The 25623-nt window shown below is 40.1% G+C and overlaps 1 protein-coding gene across 2 annotated transcripts in view; it reads left to right on the top strand.

Annotated features, from left to right (window-relative positions):
* LOC143887153 (magnesium transporter MRS2-I-like) overlaps positions 1–25623 on the top strand; it is a 57907-nt gene that overhangs the window by 18627 nt on the left and 13657 nt on the right. For both annotated transcript variants that reach the window (XR_013254085.1, XM_077391256.1), the window contains exons 3-5: positions 9430–9580; positions 9787–9908; positions 10952–11026. Coding sequence is in view for 1 of the 2 variants with exons in the window: in XM_077391256.1 (XP_077247371.1) it covers positions 9430–9580; positions 9787–9908; positions 10952–11026 (348 nt within the window). In the remaining variant the exon portion in view is untranslated. The remainder of the gene's footprint in view (positions 1–9429; positions 9581–9786; positions 9909–10951; positions 11027–25623) is intronic.

The following is a 25623-nucleotide window of genomic DNA, read 5'->3' on the forward strand; positions in this document are numbered from 1 at the left end:
AAAGGAAACATCTTTTTCTTTTACGCATCTCTCTTCTCAAAAAGACCAACCAGTTTTCTATGGAAAAACCCCCTCATGTTAATTTTGGTTTCATATTTTATCATGTTATACTTTATTATTTTTGCGATACGGGCAATTGACGAGTTCGTATGATCAATTCCCTGCACGGAAGAGATCTTGAAGGATGGTTGAATCTTGGGAGCCAAACACCGGTGATCCCAATGCAGATGGGAGCGTTTTCACTATAAAGAGAGCGTCATTTCTAACGTGCCTCGATCCATTAAAACAAGCTATTTTTAACCTTTCTTGATTAATTTACTTTTATCATTTTGGTAAATTAGATCTATATTAATTAATATTAACAGAAATTCCTAATGATAGATTTTTTAACAAAATTTCTCCAACATACTAATGATCCTAGATTTTCATGGGTGGCTCTGATACCAACTGTAAAACCTATGATCATGGAATTCAGTCAAATATGCCATAATCACATCAATAAAAATAGATGTAATAGAAAGAAAAGAATCTAACAATGCAAATTACTAGAAAACAAAGAAAAGATTAGAGAACAAGAAACTCATCTTGATCGGCCATGGCGGTGATCGAACATGCTAGTTCTTCTACTGCCTTTCTGGTCTGCATGGTCTCTAATGGTGGGAGATCTCTTTCAGTCAGGTTAGACGGTGTGGACCCCGATCCCGAGGACGGTGGGGCGAGGGACACGATATCCCCCGCCGGTCCTCTAAGATCTCCACAATGTGAAGGAGAGCTCTACCAAGAAACTCTCGAAATGGTGCCACTCAAAGCATGGGTGGCGATATAAATGAGATACCTCTCGATTCAAGGACTAGCCCGGAACCAAGATATACCTATAACAAAGAAGAGTCGCCATCCAAGGAAGTAGGCCCTGGATCCCATGAAATACTCTGTTGCAACGGATAACTAGAGATACAAAAGTCTGTGCCTGATGACGAATGGGGAAGGTGTTAAGCGCCCCCAATTCGCCCAAGTGCAAGCACATGGTCTCTTATACCATTTTTAATTAATTTTGAAGAGTTTTGGGCTAAAATCATGTGAAATGGGAACGAGCATCCCCGAGAAAATTTCTATCTAAGCATGCATAACCCGAGGATGGGCAAAAGAAAATAAACATCCAAATCCTAACTCATCGCATCTAATCCTAACCCATCACATCTAGGAAAGCAGTAACATCCGCACGCACAGCTACAGCTAAGCAGATAATCAAAATAAGATGAATAAATGCTACAACTAAGCAGGTGAGAGGACAGATAAGCACAGCAGTAAACTACCAAAGCAATAGAATAAACACACTAGCATGCGAGCCTATGTAAGAGATAATGCTAAGAAAATAATAATCAATCTCATGCTAGGAAAGTAAGCAAGCTAACAGTAGCACGTAAGAAGTCAAGGATAAACACACAATGAGCTAAAAGATACAGGGAAAGAAATGAATCAGAAAATCAACGGTACATGAGGACCAAGAATGCCAGGGAAAAGAAAAGGGAACATATGATAGGCTCAGGGAGCGATTCTAATGAATCAAGCTCAGCGATCCTAATCCGCTAAAGATCGGACAAGTCTCACGATCGTCATAGCCTATCGTTGGGCTCAGCGAGGACAATCCCTGCGAAGGGGCCACGCAACGTCGTCGCCCGTCCCAAAACTCGATAAAACGTCGGAAAACCGATAAAACCAAAAAACCGCGATCAAAATCGGAAATGAAATGAAAGGAAGGCTCCGAGTGACCTGGTAATCACCATCCTTGCCCGTTTTGGTTTTTGTATTTTTGGGAAAAGCTTGAAAGATATTTTCAGATGTTGAAATGATTTTTTTTAAGGGTTTAAATGATTTTATTGAAAAGTTTGACTGAACTTGGGACGAAAATCCCAAGCTGCCTACGTACCCTGTGAAAAGGGATCAAGCCAACGTAGTTCGAACGGTGTTTCGAAATACGCTTTGAGCGTTTTTTGATGTTTTTTGGATTTTTTGTTATTTGATTTTTATGTATTTTTATCCCTTTTGATCGAAAGGGGGTTTTGGCTCAAGAGGTTGCCGTCCGTCATCGCCTAAACCCGACAAAGCGTTCCCGAAATCGAGGGAATCCCGAAGCTCGAGTAGGATCCCTAAGAACGTGAGGAGAATCAACCCGAAGAGGAAGGTAGAACCTCTGAACCCCATAAGTGAAGGTCCTAAAGAAGGAGGAATCCCGAAACCCCATTAGAAATCCTACTTTAATCAAGATGAAAAAGTCACCCATAAGGGTATACTAGGTCCAAATCAAGGTAAAAGTAGATTCATAACCCGACAATTATCTCAACCCACATTACAAATAACAAATTAAAAGGAGAAGAAAGGGGATTACCCGAGGTAAGCGGATAATGATTGTAATTTTTGCTTCCCTCCTCTTCTTTCGGATAGCAGTAGTGAAAACTTGCCGGGGAAGACGAAGTTTGATCGGAATCTTGATCGGATCCAATGAGGTAGTAGGGAGGTCAATGGGATTTTGGAGCAAGAACGGTAGATAGAGGGCCGTAGATCTCGAATTTGATGAGAGGTTTGAGATCAAGGGAATGATTAGTTGAAATGGGTTTGAATAATGGTGATGGCTGAGATGTAGTGGATGATGGAGGTAGAAAAAGAAGATGGATGGGCTTTGAAAAATGGCTAAAATTAATGGGTTTTGAAGGAGATGTAGTAGGCAAAGGAGGGAATGGGGGAACCTGCCAAAACCCCTCTCTCTCTTAGCTCTCTCTCTCTCTCTCTCTCTCTCTCTCTCTCTCTCTCTCTCTCTCTCTCTCTCTCTATTGCTCTATTTTCTTTTTCTTTTTCTTTTTTAAAGAAAGAAAAAGAGGGTTTGAGGGAGGCCGGTGGTGGTGGCTATGGGTTTTCGAGGTGGGTTTGGGGTAGAAATGGGTTTCGGTTTTGGAGGTGGGGGTCGGAGAAGATGAGGGTGGAAGAGGGTTTTCGAAGTGTGGACATGGGTTTCGGTTTGGTGGTGGTGGGTTTCGGTTTTTGGAGGTGCAGAAAATGGGTTTCGGCTTTGGGGGTTGAGGAAGGTGGAGGTGGAGGATGGAAGAGGATTTTCGAAGGGTGGTGTTGGGGTGGAGATGGAGGTGGAGGATGGTGGTGGTGGGTTTCGGTTTTTGGAGGTGCAGAAAGTGGGTTTCGGCTTTGGGGGTTGAGGAAGGTGAAGGTGGAGGATGGTGGAGGATTTTCGAAGGGTGGTGTTGGGGTGGAGATGGAGGTGGAGGATGGTGGTAGGTATGGGTTTTGGGTTTCAGGTTTGGGGTTGAGGATGGTGGCTGGTGCGGTGGAGATGGGTTTTGAGGGATGGTGGTGATTGGGTGGTGCGGTTTTGGAGGTGGCGGTTGGAGAAGAGTGGAAGAGGAAGAGGGTTTGGGGGTGGTGGTTGGAGGCGGTGGTAGAAGGAGGAGAAGATGAGGTGGCTGCAAATCCCTTTTTTCCTCTCCCTCTCTCTGCTGCTTTTTTTCTTAAAAAAAACCCTCCCCTCGGAAACCCTAGTTTTCGATCTTCTTTTAGAGGGGAAATGGCATTTTTGCCCCTACTCCCTTTTATCTTTTGAAATGGTATCAGCACTACCATATTTTAAGCCCTCTTGTCTTGCCTAACTAGCACCATTATGTCTCGATATTCGCACAATCTCAGCTTGTCTTTTCTCAACTTCTTTGTCCATTTTCTTTGAAAACTTGCAGAGACGCACTCAGAAACAACAAGCATTCACAGGTCGCGCAATTAAGCCTCGGAACTCTGAAATTTAGGGAGCGGGGCTGTACCAAAGCTCCGGGATATTTTGTAAATTTTGTAAATTTCGGGGAATCATTTGGGCTCACAAAGATTTCGACAATAATCTGCAAATGAAGATTTGTCAGGGTCTTTTGCATTTTAGGTTCGGCTCTTCAATTTTTAAAGTTGAAGTGCGGCTTTAGGACATCAGGGAATTGTTTTTGAGATCCAAGGGTTTAGGAACTTTACTCGATTTCAGGATTTTTTTTCGATTTTGGGAATTAGGGTCTGGTCAAAATGGGGTGTCTACAGATGCCCCTCTTTGGCAGAGGGTGCTCGTCACACGAATGTCAAAGCCAAAAGGACAACGCGTTTTGACATGCCCCGGAAATTGGTTTAAAGAAGGAAAGAATTAACGAAAATGATTTTGCGAAGGTTGAATTCTAAAAGGGGTCAGATGCCTCAAGGGTCTTACTCAGAGTGGATGCCTCAGGGGACTTTGGAAAGGATGCCGCAGGGGACTTTGGAAGGAAAGTCTCAGGAGACTTTGGAAAGAATGCCTCGGGATGGCGGATGCCGTGCGAGAGCGGGCTTGGATGCCGTATGAGAGCGGGCTTGGATGCCGTATGAGACGAGCTTAGATGCCGTATGAGACGGGCTTAGATGCCGTATGAGACGGGCTTGGATGCCGTATGAGACGGGCTTGGATGCCGTATGGGACGGGCTTAGGTGCCGTATGGGACGGGCTTAGGTGCCGTATGAGACGGGCTTAGATGCCGTATGAGACGGGGTTAGATGCCGTATGAGACGGGCTTGGATGCCGTATGAGACGGGCTTAGATGCCATATGAGACGGGCTTAGATGTCGTATGAGACGGGCTTAGATGCCGTATGAAACGGGCTTGGATCCTCTCATAGTAACAAAAGGTGGAATTTAATTAGGCGGAACTCTCACACACTAATCAAAAGGGAAAGCTTTGTTATGCGGAACCCTCACGCAGTAACAAGCGATGGAAATTTGCTCGCGGAGTAAAATTCTTGTGAAAAGATTGATACTCTCACGCTTTTGATCGATTGATTGATTTAAATTGATTGATTTGGATTGATTTCTTTGGTTAGTAGTTCCTAGTTGGGGTTGAGGATTGGACACCTTCTCCTGTATACAACTAGCATCTCTCTTGTTTACATGCACGAGATGTGGAGTGACTTATCTCATCACTTCAGTAGTGGACCCTAAGCAAGATAGAATGGGTACGACAATGAGATTACGTACTGAACAGGATCACATTATAATAGCTTGTGGATAGGAGATAGTTGACCTATTCTACCAGACATGACCCTTTACATGTCCTTTGACCTGAAGGGTCATATTGGTCTGTTGGCAAGTCTCTCATTTTTTATCTATCTAACCGTGATTCTCTTGGAGTCACCAGAGAGTAGTACTGGAGTGTTGGGCAAACCTTCAAGGTCAATAGTGATACCCGACATGGAATTCTCCACCCATTTTATAGGATAACATCTACAGTTTTGGTCAGAGCAGTAGGCCTAAAAAAATACCTGGCCAGGTGGATTTGATAAAGTGTATATCAAAAGGATTTCACAAAATAAGTTTTGAAATGATTTTAGCAAATACATTTTGTGGGCCAACACTATTTGACTGAAAGGTATACCATGAGTGAGCCCAGGGGGTAGTTGATGCCACCCCCAGTAGGACTCAACTCGGTTCATGTGGACTTGGAGAAAGGACTTGCACATTTGATGTGATTAGGGGTATGATGATTTGATGGTTATCTTCAGAGTTACGTCTCGACGGAGGCCACTGACTCAATGCGATTGTAGCATTGGCTACAGAGCAATAATTGTAGTACGGCCCATTTATGGGTTCTGCAGGATTTACTGTTAAATCCCTGCTACGATCCCACTCACTACTCGATTGACCTATTATAATCTATTAGATAGACGTTTCGCATTTATTTGGTTACATAGACGAACTAGTTTCGTGGCATTGGATGCATTGAAAAGATATACACAATTTATATAGTGTATTTGCACTATGGGATACATTGGGAATACCAAAATGGTTAAGTATTAACCATACAGGTTATTTTAGGAATTATAAAAAAATATGGATAGAGCTTTTATCCCATTGGATGAGAGAAAATATGTTTATTTAATTAATATAAATTAAATAAACAATTATAAGTTTAGCTTATAGACTAGTTTTACTAAAACAGTCAACTTACTCATTTCTTTACCAAAATTAATGTGTAAGTACTTGTTTTGAAGAACTTTGAAAGAAATACAACTTTGTAGTATATGATTTTTTCTAAATTTGGTCATTTACTTGTCCAAAAATGAGGTCAAAATTTGACCTACAGCATTATAGCGGGAATGTAGAAAAATGAAAGACTGTAGGAGATATTTTAGGGATTGTTTTTATCCAATAAAGCAACCCATGTTTTTACTTGGAAAAACTCTATTTAGGAATTTCTAAAAGTCCAAGAATTTCTAAAAACATTCTCACAATGTTTGGTTTTGGTTTCTATTTTGAAAAAGCAAACTAGCTTCTTTCCAAATTGGAGCTTCCAATTGTGGCTAGTTTCCATTACTTTTGGGATTTCGCTAGAAACTTTAGATTGTGAATATGAAAATTGAGAACTCTATAAATACAGGACAAAGGAATGGCGTTTGCAATAGCTCTTCCATAATTCCATGTGCTGAAAATTGGTAGAGACACCCCAAATCTTTCTTTTCTTCTTCTTCAATTCCATCAACTAGTTTTGTCTTTTCTAACAAGAAAACAAACATCCAACCAAGCTCCATTAATCTAAATATATATTCTCATATTATAATCTGATTTAGATCATATTGTAAAGTAAACAAAGAGTTGTTTACAAGATCCTTTGTGCAACGAAAGGAATCCATCGGTTTAACTTGCGATTTCGAATCGATTAGATCGTTGGAGAATTTTCGAGGAGTAGATCACGCAGACATTTTTCTTCTCATCAACAAAATAAGGTATTTATATTTATGTTTATTAAATCTCTATAAAATCAATTAGTCCCTAGGAATCCCGAGTTGGAGCAAAAATTTTGTTCTACACGGTTTAATTTTCCGCTACGTGTAGTAATTTGACTTGTGGTTTTACAACCAATCTAACACTATATATACATCATATTACATGTGAGCTCCCCTTAGTGGAGAATCTCACCATCTTCTCCCTCACTATTCTTCTTCTTCTTCTATTCCTAATCCATTTCTCAACATGGTATTAGAGCTAAGATCCTAAAGGGTGGAAAGAAAGGAAGAGTCCCTCATCACCATCTCCATCTCCAGCGGTGACCTCCACCACCGGTGACACCTCCACCATCTTCAGTCACTACCTCCAACTTCGGCCACCACCTCCACCTTCGGCCACCACCCCTATTTTCACCCCAACCGTTGGTTCTCTGTCTTTTCCAAACCCTAAATCTGAGAACCTTAAACCCGAAATTCGTGGAAGCCTTACCCTAAACCCTAACTCACCCTTACCTAAACCCTAAATCCCTAGCCCTAGCTCAACCTGCACTCTAAATCCCTGATCCCTAAACCTTCCCTTCTTGTGAGTTCCTAAATCCCACCTTTTTTTTGTAAATACCATTTGTGAATCCATCCCAAAAAGATCCCCTTGTGTATATTCTTTTCGTTCTTTTGTTGTCTTCGGGTTGGGCTATTATCATCCTCCTTGTTGAAGTGTTGTGAGGTTTCCCTCGTTGGTTCATTGGTTGGTTGGTTGGTTGGTTGGTTTCTTATTCGCATTATTAGTTGCTTCTTAACGTTGTTAGTTTGTTGGTTGGTTGGTTTGTCTGTTGCTTAGTTCGTTGTTCGTTAGTTCGTTTTGTGGTTGGATTGTTGGTTGGTTGATTGTGGTTGGTTGTTGGTGGACTCACTTTGCGAGTCCTGCTGTTGGTGCTTCAACATGAGTGTGTAGTTGCTTTGCGTAGTGTTACACCCTTGTTGTTGTTGTAGTGGTTTGCGTTGCAATCCACCTTGTTGATAGTTCTACACATGTGTAATTGCATTGCGTAGTTTTACGCATTCATTGTGGTTGTTGTGGTTTGTGTTGCAATCCACCTTGTCGCCTGATCTCTACTCGTGGTGCTGTTGTTGTTCGTGTGCACACCTTTGGTGTTTTTGTTCGATGGATCGTTGTTGTTTCCCCGCCGAGGTGCCTCCGTTCGATAGTTCTTCGTATGCAGATTTGCTAACCGTACTTTGATTCAGGGGGAGACTCTGTGGCGATCGCTCTGGCAGTTGTGCTGATTCAGGGGTAGTTGTTATTTTTTGTGGCCGTTGATCTCGCCGTTGTACTCATGGTGGCCGTTATCTTTTTTTATTATGTTTTTTCACCATGTATTCACCACACCAGCTTGAGGGGGAGTGTTGTACCAAGCTGACCGTGTGTATGAGATTTATTTATTTTTTTGTATGGGTATTATAGTTGTTTGTTCTAGTTTTTTTTTTGTAACAAGCTGGAGTTCTATAGTATATACACTCCATCTTCAGGGAGCATGTTGAAGAGTATTTTGGTCATTACGTATAGTGTTGAGGGTATTGTTGTCTTTACACATGTAACCCTACTTTGGGCTCTATATATACATCATATTACATGTGAGCTCCCTTTTGTGGAGAATCTCTTCTCCCTCACTCTTCTTCTACTCCTTCTCTTCCAATCCATTTCTCAACAGTAGTGAAGATTACATGATTTGGGAATTTGATACTAACTGGTCGTTTCTGTGAGAAATCATTTTATTCTGATTTTTTAAGACTTTCGTTTCAGTCCTCTCCCGATTTGTCTTCTTGGGATTCACCTGTGATGATAGTGCTTTTATTACTAGTAATTAATGGCAAACTCCTAACTCGGAACTGACTTGAGTTACCGAAATAAGCCAGATGACTTCTTGTAAATTCTATATGATTACCTGGTTGGGAAGCCTTCACCTTTTTTTATTCATTGTTTGCAGTCCCATCAGGTTTGGCTCTCTATTTTATCGTATTCAATGTTTATATGGGTCTGATCAATTTTTTCCTATCCTAGTGACTTAGTGAATTAGTGCAGGTGTACGGTCAATAGGAATAGGTTGTCTTTGAAAAAATTCTCTTTCCTTCTACAATCTTGGGAAAAGACTTTTAGAGTTTTCTTTGGTACCCATAACAGCCTGATGGGGCTGATCGTATCCATCATTGTTGAAGTATCAGAAAGAATGTATATATTATACTGTTTACATGGAATCCTCATTAATGATATATTCATGATTAGATTGGAGTCAGTTAGAAATGTTCAGTGCTGCAAAAAGAAAATATTGTCTGGAGCAAGCCTCCCATTATTTTTTTAGAACTAAACTTCGATTGCAGTAGTAAATTGTTTAAAGTTGCTTAGATGAGCAAAGGGAAGCTATTTTGGGGAGATATTACTGATTCTTCTGGTATTGTTATTTCTGATTGTCAAAATTGGAAAAAATAATATAGAAAAGAAAACAAAAAAATAAATTAAGATTGAATGCAACTAAAGGATTATGTAAAATTAATCTATAATTAAGATTCTTCTGCTATTGTTAATCTAAAATTAAGATTCTTCTACCTACTGTTTCCAATTTTATTGATTTACATTTTTTTGGATTAGGTATTCCTTCGAGATCCCCTAGAGGATAATGTAATTCCCATCATTGAGGAACTCCGGAGGCGTTTGCCGCCTGCATATACTATTCCCCAACCACTAAGAAAAGGGAGGGAGCACTCGAGCGGGGAACCTGATATCGAAGCAAGCGAAGATGGTAAGGATGCCTTTGGGCATCTCTCTGTTGTGTCGGTTCTTTTTTTTATATTCAAATTAGTTTTATAATTTTTTGGAAAGCATACCATTGTTTCTTACGGTGATTATCTCTTTTTCTTAAAGTTAGATGTTAGAACCAATTGTACGTAACTTCAAGTAGATGTGCTATTGTTTGACACCCTGACAGTGCTGAGTCATGCAATGTAGAGTCTCCATTTGAATTTCGTGCACTGGAGGTGGCTTTGGAAGCCATTTGCAGTTTTCTTGATGCACGTACCACGGAACTGGAAACCGCTACTTACCCAGCTTTGGATGAGCTGACCTCCAACGTAAGTTGATTTTTTTTTTCCATCTTTTCAATCTATTTTGTTGATATTGTTGAATAAGGAAGTTGACTAGAGATAAACTTATTGGAGAATTATTTTTCATGTTTTATACATGTGTCTTAGATAAGTATCTCTATTTTACCCTGGCTGGGAGATAATATGCATCTGTTAAATTTTTATTTATAGCCAATAAAGTGCAAAATGCGCTATGTACATGACGCATCTCCAACTTTGATGCCCTTCCCATCTCCACTCCTATTGAGTGCATTTTTTTCAAGCATGGATTGGATAGTTTCTTTTTTCCAAACTCCATGTCTGCACTAGTTTATACACTAACAAAATTACCAGAAACTCATGAGGTCGTGCTTGAGTTTACAATGAAAGCCACATATGAGTAATGTAATGAGCATGTTGTAATAGCTACACAGGCTGAATTCCAGTTTGATGATCTCAAAACATTAACAAACTCTTATTTTTATTGCGCTAGCCTTTCTTGATCATTTCATCTCCACTTTGAGTGAATCTCTATACCTTTTCTTTCACAGTGGATTTACAAACCAGTGGAAGAGGCACGGAGCGTACCTTAGATAAGTTGGACTCCAAAATACTAAGAGCTACTTGATTCCCTTGGTTGTGGGCATTATACATTATGCGCTTCCATAAAATCTTCTTAGCTCATGTAATGTTGTCCTCATCTGTTCTGGTTTACTAGTTGTTTCTCTATTCGTGATTCACATTATTCTTTTCCATCACATGAATATGGGAGGTTATATTTTTTTCTCATATGCATATCTATTGCATTAATTTGTTATGTTATATATATATATATATATATATATATATATATATATATATACACACACACACACACACATTACATATTATTGATTAGTCTATGCTATTTGAACGGGATATTTTTATGCTTTCTATTAGTGGCAATCTGTACACATCCATTTCCTATTGTCTTTGTTTTATTTTTGTGCTAAAATTCCTTTTTTCGTGTGGTATCACACAACCCGTTTGCCAACAACTATCATAATGTGCAGATCAGTAGGCGTAACTTGGATCGGGTGCGTAAATTAAAGACTGCAATGACAAAGTTGACTGCTAGGGTTCAAAAGGTATAGCTTTGCCTTTTAAAAACTAAAATCTGGTCGATTTTGTTTTGATTTGTAGTTTCATATTCATTTTGTGCTAACATATTGAAACTATGGATTTTTCGGGCTTGATCTCTGGTGTCTTCAAAAAGCTATTCTTTATAGTTTTCTGAGTGGTATGCCAATAAAATAACATTAGAAAATTCCTGACTTATCTAGAGATCAATGAAAACATCAAAATCTCTATTCTTGGTGATGTATATTCAACAACCGTCTTAGCAATATCTCATTAATTTGTGTATGTGTGGGTATCCATATTCTATGTAGATGTGTCTTTTACGTATTTTTGTATGTACTTGTTTTATTATTCGATAAATTAGAAGCTATGGTACCCACATACAGACACAGGTAGAGGAATAGAGACAAAACCTGATTTGTTGAAATCAAGGGTATTTATAGCGACAAGGTTTTAAATCCCGTTTTTCGTTTTTGGTTTTGGTCACCATAGAAACGGAAACATTTCGGTTTTGGTTGAAATCTTCGGTGGAAATCCTATAAAATTATGGAAACATGTGCAAATAATATAATCTAAAGATGAAACTTGATGCAGATTGTAGGCCCCATAAGCAGGCATATGTGCCCATTAGGACTTTTACGTATTTATTTTCATATTATTTAGTTTCTTTTTTTTGTGATATGTCATGTTATTTAGTTTCTACGACATTTATTTCCATGTTATTTAGAGTTACCGATTTTGTTTTCATGGAATTTTATTTCCATTGCCCGTATATAGGCCACATGTAGATTTTAACTTTAAATGAATTAATGAATTGAGAATACAGATTTCTCTCCCCATCTTTCATCTTCTTCCTTTGCTTCTCCTTTCTTCCCCTCCTTCTTCTCTACTCTTCTCCTTCTCTTCTTCCAAGAAGAAAAATATTCACTTGCATTATCACTCCTAAGAATACAAACAGGAACACCAAATTGGGTTTTAATTTCAGCACAGAAATCACAATATTGAAAACAACTCAGATCGATCTGGCTAGGATCAATGGTCACATTTGGCTATCGGCTTTGAAAGCATCCATCACATCTCATCTCTACCTACGAGACTTGAATTGGCAGAGTAATTGGCCATCCACTCGCTCACAAGAGGTTCAGCCTCATCTACCAAACCTTTTTGCTAGTCCCATAGTGTATGAGACAAATGTATGCATTTCGATTAGGGTCGTATTCTATGGTTACGATTCTACCAGATATGTCTTTTTCATTCCCTTCTCTTCCTTTTCCTTTTCTCTTCTCCTTTCTTTCTTCTATTTCTCTCCTCCCGGGATCACATCAATTTAGTATCAAAACAAAAGATCCCATAAGTCTTTCCTTCTTTCCCTGTCTCTCTCTTTCCTTTCCCTCTTTTTCCCTATATTTCCTTATCTCCCCTAACGGTCGGCTGCAGAAACAACCCAGATTTCTGGGTTGCTCTTGTCCCAAACCATCCCACAAAACCCCTATTTGTTGTGTATAAATCAGCCCCAAACCATTGTTTTCAGTCCATCAAACCCTTTCACATAATCCCTAAAGAAACAGATCCTAATAGCCCTTAGTCTAGGCAACCTAAAACTCGTGATTACATAGCCTAAAAACAACCCCATCTTCCTTCAAACTTAACTCTCTCTTCTCTAGGCATGACCACCCATATCTCAACCCCCTTTTCCTTCTCCTTTTCGTTCTAAAACCTTAACCCAAAGATTCCACAACCTCTTGAAACCCTAATCCTTAAAACCCTATCTGAAACCATCCCCTACACTCTGTTGTTCATCGCAATCCAAACCCCTAATACCCTTCCAAACCCATCCTTTCTCCTTTACCCAAACCCACATTAGTAACCTCTAATCCCTTGAAACCCATCTTCCAAAACCCTCAATAGTACCTTCCTGCAGAACCGTAATCAAACCCACCACGTCTTTCTTTTGTCAACCCTAATCCACACTTCACTCTTGCTTCCCTTCTAGCTTCAGTTTTGTGTCGCCGCTCGCCGTCTCCTGCGCGTCTCTAGTTCGTCTCCAGCATTTAGTAGGAGAAACCCACAAGGGTTTCAAATTTCTGAAGTTTCCTGCTCACAAAGGACAGTCGGTGACTTTCCTTTAATAACTTCTTTTAAAAAGGAAATGTGCCGCCCTTTCCTCCCTTGGGCACCCCTTGTTATTTTCTATTAATTGGTCTTGTGACCACATCAGAGTTTACTTCTTAGGTTGGCTGACTGAGAAGGAAAGAGAAGAAAAGAAAGCAAAAAGAAAAAAAGAAAAAAAAGAAAAAGAAATTGTCTTGTCTCTTTCATCCGTCTACACTTTCTTCTTTTTTCTCACCCCTTCTCTCTCTAGCTTTTCTCTCTCCTCATTCTCTCTAGTCTGTCCCTCTCTTATTTTTCCTCTCTTTCTCTCATCTCTTCGCCTCTCTCACTTATCTATCTCTCTTTTATTCCCACTCTTTCTCTCTTCTTTCTCCATCTAATTTTATCTCTTCACCCGAGCCATTTCTGGTCGAAATTTGGCCTCGGCGTCAGCATGAGAGTTGTTCAGAACAACGTGACAAGTATACCCAGTCTATTCTTCGCAGTCCATGGTGAGCACATCGACTACTTTGGCCAACCTTCATCATCCATCGGTTTTGGTCCGACCGCATCCAGTAAGGGTGCAACTCGGGTCACATTCAACCTGAACCCGACGGGTTCAACCCAGAAAAAAATGTCGGGTCGGGTTCGAGTTGATGGTTTGGGCAACCCGACCCTAGTGAAACCCGACATTTTATGTGAATTTTTTTTTTTCTTAAGCTTAAAAACTCGGGTTGAACATGGGTCGGGTTCGGGTTGGAAAAAAGGGTTCCTCGGGTCGGGTTGGGTTGAACCTCGTAGGGTTGGAAATCGGGTCAGGTTGGAAAAAGGAGTTCCTCGGGTAGGGTCGGGTCGGCTTCAACCCGACCCAATCCGACCCGAGTTGCACCCCTACGATCTTGGCCATCCGGGAGTTTGATTTGAGGTTCGCGGAATGCATTTTTGTTCCTTTCGATATCACGAACAGATCTTACTGCTGATTTCCAGAGATTACATCAGGAGCAATGCGACATTGATTCGCCCCACAATGACTGCACCATGGGTTCCGTATTTCTATGGTTATGATGCCTACTACTATCCATATGGAGATTGCGAGGCTGAGTGTCACAATGGATCAAGGCTGTTGTTGCATACCATAGTCATGATCATCAAAGGACCGTTCGTCTAGTCAAGATATAGTATGCAGAGACGCCAAGACGAAATGGAGATCCTTCTTGCTAGAGCGCAGTGACTTAGGCATGCCTTGTTTTTGTCATGGTTTTAAATTTCATCCGGATTTCGATCAAGACCGAAACCGAAACGTTCTGAAACTAAAATTGTTGAAATTTACTAAATTTTTGTCAATTTCTGTCGAAATTTCAGCAATTTCGGCAATTTTGGCAAAAATTTTGATAAAATATTAATTTTTATTTCTTTATAGAATTTCGGCCGAAATTACCGACATTTTGAGTGCTTCTACCGAATTTCGGCTTCGATGAGGGCCAAAATTATCCCCGAAACTGAAATTTAAAACCTTAGTTTTAGTCGATGCAAGATGTCCGTGATGAATTCGCAAAGATCTATGCTCGAGAGGCTCATTATCAGTATCACCTGCGAAGAGCTCGCAAGGAGGCAACCCGTCATGAGCAATTGATAGAGGCAGCTCGTCGTCCGTAGTGTGATAATGTTCACGATGGGGTCGATTATGCACACCATCTTCTTGTCCTATTGATGAGGCTACATCCCAAGAGGAAGATGCCACGACCGATATTACCAACTCCCATGACATGCCAGACGCAGATGATGCTAGTGATGGACCGGATGTTCTTGGTGATGAGGTTGTCACTGATGATCCAGTTGCTAGATGTACCGAGTCTGAGCCTATTGCAGAGATTGCAGAAAGAGAGGCCCTGATGAGCATTGTGAGTGAGGATGCTGGTGATGACACATGTAGATGTGGGTGAGGGGCATGAGGATACCGTTGTTGCAGATGGTCATACTGTGTAACAGAGGAGATTTTGGCAGACATTGTTCATGTGGATATGGTGCTGCCTATAGACATTACATTTGACATGGCTAGGATATTTTGTGCAGTTACCGCGAGTGACTATTTACAGTCAATGATTGGCCTCAACCGGATTGCCACTTTTCCATTCCGTCGTACTTATCAGGATGGACCACTTCTGATGGCCTATATCAGAGGTGACTTTGACGGCTTTCCACTCCTATTGCGAGAGTGGGTCATTTACATATTTGATCCAGGCGGACTAGAACTCAAAGCTAATTCTTTTCAATACGAAGAGAATGATGCAAATTGTAGGCCTCATAAGCGACATGTGCCCATTTGGACTTTTACGTATTTATTTTCATGTTCTTTAGTTTCTAGGATATTTATTTCCATGCTATTTAGAGTTAAGAATTTTGTTTTCATGGAATTTTATTTCCATTGCCTATATATATAGGCCACATGTATTAAAGATTTTAACTTTTGATGAATTAATGAATTGAGAATGCAAATTTCTCCACTATCTCTCTTCTTCTTCCCTTTCCCTTCTTCATCCTCCTTCCCCTCTTTCTCGTCTACTCTTCTCCTTCTCTTTTTCTCTTCTCCCCTCTTTCTTCCATTTCTCTCCCCCTAGAATCACATCAAAACTTTAGGAAAGGCTATAGTAAGCATAACTACATATTGAAACCATTACAGAAGCAAGACAACCATCCATGCTGGTTTAAAAACTAGCGCACATGTTTGATAATTTAGTACATACCAAATTTCACATGTAATTCATATTAATATTTATACATAGTACATGCACAATTATTTTGAAAATCTTAAGATTTAGGATTCAATCAAACCTTATAGATTTCGATTTGAATCTCATGATTGAATATTAATCTGTATGATCTTACGATTTTTTATTGAATCTTATGATTTGATCTTAATTGATACAAGTCATTCGATTTATCCTAATTAAGTTTTGTATAAAAGAAAATAGAACCTTTTTTCGATTGACCCCATTTTTCTTTTGCATTAGAAGAATCCTTCAAAAACCCTCCTGTGGGAAGGAATAAGACAGAGAAGGATGAGGAGTTCGAACGAATCAAACCAGTGAACTCGTCAAGCACAATGCATGTGCCCGAGGACATTACTTGCATCAAGGAGGGGGGCGACTATAATGAGGACAACATCGATGACTTACCATTTTTTTATAAGGGAGATGATTTTTTTCACCCCCTGAGGATTCTGCACCCCCCTTTTAAAGTGAATTGTGTGCAGACTTGACACTTTTTGACGTCAAATCACATAGAAAGGGGGTCGCATAATCCTACTCGGGAGGCAAAAAAATCATCGCCCTTTTATAATTGATATTTGTCATTTGATGTTTGAGGCTCTGAGAATTGATATGATCTTGTATCCATTATTTTTTTAAGATTATTATCCAATTTGCATGAGTTTGGATGGGAAATAGATGCTTAGTATGCGACAAGTTTGTTAACAAACAATTCCTATTATGATATTGAATAACTTATCATAGTAGTTTCTTGTTAACTTAATAAATTTGGATGGAAAAATGAATAATTGGCTATTTTATTATTCTGTGATTTTTTAATATTTTAATATATATATATATATATATATATAGATATGTATGTATGTATGTATGTATGTATCTATATATTATATAGCAGAAGAGAAAAGGAAAGATTTATTTGAATTTCTTCCAAAATTCTAATAGAATTACACATCACTTTTTTTTGCTTTTGTTAACAAAGGCCCCCATTATAGCCCCAGATTTTCAATCCTACCCCTTTCACAATACCTATTTTACCCTTCTTTATACATTTTTAATTATACATTTTGTCCACAAAGTCAACATGGTGGCGTTTTTTCTTTGCAAAATTACGGATTGGGTGCATATGTTTGAAGAACATAGTTATATTTAGCTAGGAAGAAGTCATTTATGAGGATAATCAAAAAATATTTTGAAGAACATGGTAGATGGTATAATCAAATAATATTTTTCCTTTTATTTTGAAATAGTTATTTATGAGGATTTGTACCACAGGTTAGGGACGAAAGAGGGTGAAAAAGATATCTACAAGCTTGCTAAGATGAGAGAAAAGGCTGAGCAGGGACTTGAATCATATAAAATGCATCAAAGACGAGAATCAAAGATTGTTAGTAAAAGAAAACGAGGTAAAAGAGAGGTGGAGAAGTTACTTCGATAAGTTGTTTAAAGGAGAACCTGTAGCGAATTTGAGAGAACTTGATAACGCTTTTGATGATACAAATCAAAGGTTTGTTCGTAGAATCCGAACATCAGAGGTAAGAGTAGCTACGAAAAATATGAAATTAGGTAAGGCTAGGGGGCTGATGATATTCCTATTGAGACTTGGAGATGCTTGGGTGATGTGGGTTTAGTTTGGTTAGCTAGATTATTTAACAATATTTTAAAAACTAAGAAGATGCCTGATGAGTGGAGGAAGAGTATATTAGTACCTATTTATAACAGTAAAGGGGATATTCAAAGTTGCACCAATTACTGGGGAATTAAGCTAATGAGTCACACCATGAAGCTTTGGGAGAGGATAATTGAGCATAGACTAAGAAAAGAGATTAATGTATCAGAGAATCAGTTTGGCTTCATGTCCGGACGAACAACAATAGAAGTTATCTTCTTGATTAGGCGGTTAATGGAGAGATTTAGAGAAAATAAAAATGACCTTCATATGGTTTTCATTAATTTGGAGAAATCATATGATAGGGTTCTCAGGAGTGTTATGTGGTGGGTCCTTGAAAGAAAAAAAGTACCTACTAAATATGTTGATGTGATTAAGGATATGTACAATGGAGCAGCAACTAGTGTTAAAACCACGGATGGCACATCTAGTGAGTTTCCAATTATAATAGGACTGCACCAAGGATCAGCTCTAAGCCCTTATCTTTTTTCGCTAGTTATGGATGAGCTTAGGGAGGGTATCTAGGATGAGGTGCCGTGATGTATGTTTTTTGCAGATGACATGGTATTAATCGATGAAACCAAAGCAGGGGTAAATGCTAAATTAGAGTTATGGAGAACTACTTTGGAATTTAAAGGTTTTAGGACAGAATATATGGAATGCAACTTTAGTAATGTAAGGAGGAGGGACGAGGATGTAGTAAATATGACTGGACAGGAGGTACCTAAGAGGGATATCTTTCGCTATCATGGTTCAATTCTACATAAGGAAGGAGAGATTGAAGAGGATGTTAACCATAGAATAAGAGCAGGTTGGATGAAGTGAAAGCTTGCCTCAAGAGTTCTATGAGACCGTAAATTCCCTACCAAGTTGAAGGAAAAGTTTTATAAGACAACTATGAAGTCAGCCATGTTGTATGGCTCAGAATGTTGGGCCACCAAGAAGCAGCATGTGCATAAAATAAGTGTAGTGGGGATGCGAATGCTTAGATGGATGTGCAGCCACACAAGGCTAGATAGAATTAAAAATGAAAACATTCATAAAAAGGTGGGGGTGGCTCCAATCGGGGAGAAGATGAAAGAGCACTGCTTAAGATGGTTTGGACATATCCAACCACCTTTGGATGCTCCGGTGAGAAGAGGTGACTCGTGCCAAATTGATGGAGTAAAAAGACGCAGGGGCAGACCGAAGAGGAAAGACTTGATAGCTAGGAACATAACAGAGAACATGACCTTGGATAGGATAGAATGGAAGAAAATGATCCACGTAGAAGAACCCAACTAGAACCGGGATTAGAGCCGGGTAGATTCCTTTTGCCTTCTTCATGAATTTTTTAAGGATTCATTTAGCCGACCCCAACTAGTTTGAGACAAAGGCTTTGTTGAGTTGTGTCACGTTATTATACCATCTACCATGCCCGCTTATACTTAAATTGTAAACGCAACACTCTGAAGCTGGAAGCATGATAGTTAATTTAAAGAGATTGTCATATATTTGAAACATGATGGGTTATTGTACTAATGGAAATAAAAGCTAAGAACCCTCGTCGTGGGAGCAACGAAAGGCCTCCAACCACCGACAACAATCAAATCCGGCTGCTGGCGATAGGACTTGCGGTGAAGATGAATAATGTCGGGATGTTATAAAAGATTTTTACCTTTTTCAAGCCAACAAATTTCAAGTAAGATTCGTCACCTGACACTTAGATTTATTTTCTTAATACCTTCCAATTGTTTTTTTTTTGGGAAAAATCTTTTTAGAATCTCTCTTTTCTTCGAGTGGGTTTTGTCGTGTGGATTTCATACCTGAAAGACACGTTTTCTTTGACGTTGCCTTATGTTCATCCAATTTACACTATTTTAGTAATTTCAACCAAAACAAAGACCTAAATGACACATTTCGATCAAGACGTTGATGAAATCTTGGATTGAAATTAATCCAAATGGATTACGTGTCAGTGGTTGTCGAAACTCAAATCTTTCAATCGAAATCGAAACATTTCGACTGAAATTAAAAAAAATCTATTATTGAAGCAAGTAAACATAATTTTCTTTAAAGTACACAATCTGTCTTCTACCTATCTTTCAAAATATCTTTGCTATGTTATGCCCATTTGCTATTTGTGATGGTCTGAACTTGACAACCTCCACTCCTAAGTATTGATGATCTCAATGTTTAGTTTTTCTTCCTTTTTGAACAATATTTCATTGTATATTTCCTTGTTGGAGCTTATTTAATACCAAGTAGTATAAAAAAGATAACATTATAGAACTATAGATCCAAGAAGAAGATCAAGTTGAGGAGGAAGAGAACTAGGTTAAACTATTCTAATCTCAATAGAAAACAAAAGGATAGCCCAAAACGATCCCTCGAGTCTCTCTTTCTCTTCTATAATAAAGCCCTCGGTTTGATGCCCACTCATGCCTTATCTTTCTTCTTCTTCATTGATTTCTTTGACACATGGGAGATTAAATTTGTATTAGTCCCTCTTCCTTGAGAAGAACCGATTTCACGTTCAATGATTGAAAAAAAGGCAATTCTACATTTAATAATACTGTTGAAATTGCCCCATCAATCATAATATGGGAAATCTTGCTAGAAAGATGTAAAAGAAGGATGAAAAATTAGTTAACCCTGTTGAGAGAGAAGATTGGAGAGGAGAATGAGAGAAAGAAAAGAGTGAGTCGGGTAGAGTTCCTCCTTATGTATTCTTATAAAGAGATAAAAGATTACAAAGAAGAAACTGGCCTTAGGCACCTATATACTTCTAACACTCCCCCTCAACCTGAAATGTATATAATGCATTCCTAGCTGGGTAGAAATATCATTTAGCTCAGCTTTACTCAAAGACTCGGTAAAAACATCAGCTAGCTGATTCATTGATCAAGTGAAAGTAGTGTATATCACCCCCTTTTGGATTCTCTAGCATATGAAATGGCAATCCACCTCTATGTGCTTGGTTCGCTCAGGAAGACAGGATTGGTGGCAATGTGAGTAGCAGCCTTATTGTCGTAATGCAACTCAGCCAAGGATGAGGAGGAGAAGCCAATCTCAGATAGGAGAGAGCGCAACTGATAAGCTCTCCACTAGTATTTGAATTGTGCACTCGATTTGGCTACTACATCTTGCTTCTTACATTGCCATTACACTAAGTTACCCTAATGAAGGTACAATACCTAGTAGTAGATCTTCTATCTGCTGGTGACCCTACCCAGTCTGCATCAAAAAATCCTTCTAACGTTTTATGGCCAAATCTCTTGAAAAACAGTCATTTTCCTAGTGCGCTTTTCAAGTATCGAAGAATCTGAATCACAGCTACCCAGTGGCATGTACAAGGAGCACTCATGAACTAGCTAATGACCTCACTGCATATGAAATATCTGGGCAAGTAACTGTGAGGTATATAAGCTTTCCCATTAGCCGTCAGTACCTGCCAGGGTCATCTAACAAGTCTCCCTCTTCTGGACGCAGCTTTGTATTTGGGTCCATGGGGATAGCAGTTGGCTTCATACCCAAAGATCGTGTCTCATCTAGTAGATCTAACACATACTTCCTCGGTGAGAGGGAGAGACTACTAATAGAGTAAGCTAACTCAATCCCGAAGATATATCGTAGACGCCCAGTGTCTTCTATTGAAAACTCTTTTTCGGGGAAGGCTTTCAACCTCTATATGACAACTATGTCAGTCCCTGTAATGATGATGTCATCCACATAGACTATAAGAAAGACATGTCTAGCATCAGACCACCGACTAAATACTGAGAGGTCAACTACACAATGCTTCATGTCATATCTCATGATAGCATTACTGAATCTCCCAAACCATGCTCTAGGAGATTGTTTGAGGCCATATAATGATTTGCGTAGCCGACATACTGAGAATGATATCTCCCATTGAGAAACATATCCAGGAGGTTGCTCCATATACACCTCCAAAGTCTAAGTCTGGATGGAGAAAGGCATTCTTGACATCGAGATGATATAAGGGCCACCCTTTGTTGATGGCGAGGGAGATCAACACTTGCACAGAGGGAATTTTGGCAACTGGTGACATGGTATCTGTGTAGTCAATCCCGAAGGTCTGTGTATATCCTTTGCCAACCAAGCACTCCTTAAGGCGCTCAACTATCCCATCTGGTAAATATTTGATGTTGAAGACCCAACGACAGCCCACAAGCTAAGTACCATGAGGTTGAGTAACCAAATCCCAAGTATGATTAGTCTGAAGTGCGGCCATCTCAATATCCATAGCAGCACACTAACCTTGGTGAGCAAGAGCCTCTGGCACAGACTTCCGCAAAGACACAAAGGACAAGGAAGACACAAAGCTATGAAACAAAGGGGTGAGATGATCATAAGAAACAACAGAGGAAATAGGATGTGCAGTGGTACAGGAACATGTACGTGAAGCAATAGGAGAATCTACATGAATATCAGGAGGTGGAAGAAGAGGTACATGAGAGGGTGAAACCGTGATCTCTGGCTGGGAAGACGATGTCTCGGGCGGAGATGGATGGGCATCTAGCCTCCGACGTTGCTGGTAGACCTTCATAGGAGCTGGTGGAGGAGCCACCGTCACCTACAATGGTGTGGAAGGGGACTCAACTAGATCAGGAAGAAATGGAAGAGGAAGAGGGACCGGTGAGTCGGAAACAGGCTTCCCACTCTTAGTGGGAGTATGAAAGAAAGAGATAGACTCAAAGAATGTGACATCAGCGGAAACAAAGAGCCTGCAAAGCCTAGGACTGCAACACTAATAACCTTTCTGGGTACGAGAGTAGCCCAGAAGACACAGTGCTCTGCCCGGGGGTCTAATTTATGTAGACCAGGAGTAAGGTTGTGAACAAAGAAAACACAAAGACCCATGGGGTAATAGTAAATGGTTCCCCTGAGGATCTAAAATGGAGAAGGGAGATTTACCATCTAAAACCGAAGAGAGAAGGCGGTTAGCCAAGAAACAGGAGCTAAGGATGGCATGACTCCAATAGGCTTTAGGGCCCCTCATTTGAAAGAGAAGAGTGCGGGTTATATCAAGTAAATATCTCAGTTTCCTCTCCGCTACACCATATTGTTGAGTGGTGTATGCACAAGAGGATTGATGCACGATGCCATGAGTGGCTAAGAAATCCTAAAAACCATTTGATGTCGAGAAGTACTCCCTAGCAATATCAGTACGTAAACATTTAAGATTACAATCATATTGGTTAGTGATTTCAGCATGAAATGCGCGAAAAGCATGAAAGACCTCAGAGCGATCCTTAAGTAAAAAGAGCCATGCCATATGAGAAAAGTCATCGACAAAAATAATAAAGTATTTATATCCAAAAAAGAGACATGGTCCTTGAGGGACCTCAGACATCAGAATGCACTAACTCAAAAGGTCTCGAGACCCGTATAAACAACTCGGGAAGGAAATAACACACGGTGGTTCCCATGTTCACATGACTCGCACTTATATGACTGAAGGGGGTAAGAGACAATAGAGCTTTGCTGCAGCTGTTGAATGGAGGGATGGCCAATGCGACAATGCCACTGATAGGCATCGACAGAACTATGAAACATGGTAGGCGACGATCTACAACTAAGATGATAAAGGCCATCCACCTCACGACAGGAACCAGTTGTCTTCCCAGTCAAGAATGTTTGATATATATGTTTGTGTGTAGTGCCATAAGGGCATAATAGTCATTGTACACCTTTCTCTCCTTAATATAAATACTTGAGTGAAGGGGACAGGCCCTAAGTCATTCCATTCTCTCGTCTCTTTTTCTCATAACATGGTATCAGAGCCCTAGGGTTAGTGTGCCCTAAGGACCACCCTTGAAGTACCTTCTCCTCCATCCTCTTCTTCTTCTTCCTCAGCCTCACTCCACGCCAAACCTGAGAGAAAGTTGTGCTATTTTCTTGACATTGCCCGTACTCTACTCTTTCATATGCATGTTCCTAAGGTATATTGGAGTGATGCCATTCTTACTTCCTACTTTCTAGCTAACTGTCTTCCCTCGTCTGTGTTCCTGAATGGAGGGATGGCCAATAAGACAATGCCACTAATAGGCATCGATAGAACAATGCAACATGGTAGGCGACGATCTACAACTAAGATGATAAAGGCGATGCACCTCATGACCCGAACCAATTGTCTTCCCTGTCAAGAATGTTTGATATATATGTTTGTGTGTAGTGCCATAAGGGCATAATAGTCATTGTACATATTTCTCTCTTTAATATAAATACTTGAGTGAAGGGGAGAGATCCTAACTCATTCCATTCTCTCATCTCTTTCCCTCATAACATGGTATCAGATCTCTAGGGTTAGTGTGCCCTAGGGACCACCCTTGAAGATCCTTCTCCTTCATCCTCTTCTTCTTCTTCCTCAGCCCCACCCCACCCCAAACCTGAGAGGAAGTTGCGCTATCTTCTTGACATCGCTCGTACTCTACTCTTTCATATGCATGTTCCTAAGGTATATTGGAGTGATGCCATTCTTACTTCTTGCTTTCTAGCTAACCGTCTCTCCTCGTCTATGTTAGACAATCAATCCCCTTCTCGGTTCTTCTCCCTCACGGCGAACCCTTTCCTATTACCCCACGTGTATTTAGCTGTTTTTGCTTTGTCCATAAGCTGGGTCTAGATGTGGACAAATTGGACCCCAGGCTAAGCGATGTGTTTTTCTAGGTTACTCTCGTACCCAGAAAGGATACAAGTGTTACAATCATCGTCTTCATCGGTGTTTTGTCTCCGTCGATTTTACCTTCATTGAGTATGTTCCTTATTTTACTAGTCCTACTCCTCCTACACATGAGTCTCTGGTTCTAGTTCTCCCTGATAGTGTACCTCCTCTTCCTGCACCATTGTCGGTCCCGTCTGCTTCCTCGCCTGCTCCACCTCCGGTCTCCACCCACATTTAGGTCTATCAGCGCAGACCCCGCCCTCAGCCTTCTCTTGTTCCACCTGAGTCCATATCGTCCCTAACTAAGATCCCAGCGTCCACTTCTCAGGTATTGTCTCCTTCCTCTGAGGGTTATTTACACTCTCCCATTGCATTCCGTACGCTCTCACGTACTACGAGTCATCCTATATCTTCTTACGTATCTTACAACCATCTTTCACCTACATTTTGCAATTTTATATCTTCTTTGTCTTCTGTCTCCTTGCCTAAGTCTTTGTAGGAAGCTCTTGCCCACTACAGGTGGCGTGGTTCTATGGATGATGAGATGAACGCCCTTCAGGCGAATCATACTTGGGATCTAGTTCCTCCTCTTGGAGTCCATCCCATTAGCTGCAGGTGGATCTATGCCATCAAATACCTTCCCGATGGGACAATTGAGCATCTTAAAGCGTGGTTTGTTGCAAAAGGATACACTCAGATTTATGGGATTGATTATACTGAGACTTTTTCTCTAGTTGCGAAAATCCCATCTGTGCATGTTCGTGTCTCGTTGGTAGTCAACCATGGATGGCCCCTTCATCAGCTTGAGGTAAAAAATGCATTGCCCTATGGTGATTTGGTTGAGGAGGTGTATATGGAGCAATCTCTAGGGTATGTTGCTCAGGGGGAGTTGACCACCTCAGTTTGCCACCTTCGCAAGTCATTGTATGGCCTCAAACAATCCCCTCGTGTTTGAAGTTTAGTGATTCTCTCATGGGATATGGTATGAAGAGATGTGAGGTGGACCACTCTGTGTTTAGCCTCAAGTCAGATGTTGGTCATGTCATTCTCATAGTCTATGTAGATGATATTATCATTACAGGGAGTGACTCTTGAGGCATTCAATTAGTGAAGAATTGTCTTTAGAAACAGATCTCTACAAAAGATCTTGGTCGCCTTCGATACTTCTTAGGGATTGAGGTATTTTACTCAGGTACAAATATCTCTCTATCTAAGCGGAAATATGTGTTGGACCTTCTGGATGAGAGTAGATCATGTTGGTGGGAATGTTGAGGAGATAGAACCCTTTATAGTTGCTTCAAGGAGCGCAATCGCTTTCCTTAAGACAAATTTTGCCCCTAACAGTTGTGTGCAAAGGGGATCTGAGAATTTCCTCCAAGATACAATGAAGCTTTGTAGGAAGATCCT

The sequence above is a fragment of the Tasmannia lanceolata genome, unplaced genomic scaffold, assembly GCF_043159265.1.
Source record: "Tasmannia lanceolata isolate RefF3 unplaced genomic scaffold, GAP_Taslan_0.1 ptg000012l, whole genome shotgun sequence".
Taxonomy (NCBI): domain Eukaryota; kingdom Viridiplantae; phylum Streptophyta; class Magnoliopsida; order Canellales; family Winteraceae; genus Tasmannia; species Tasmannia lanceolata.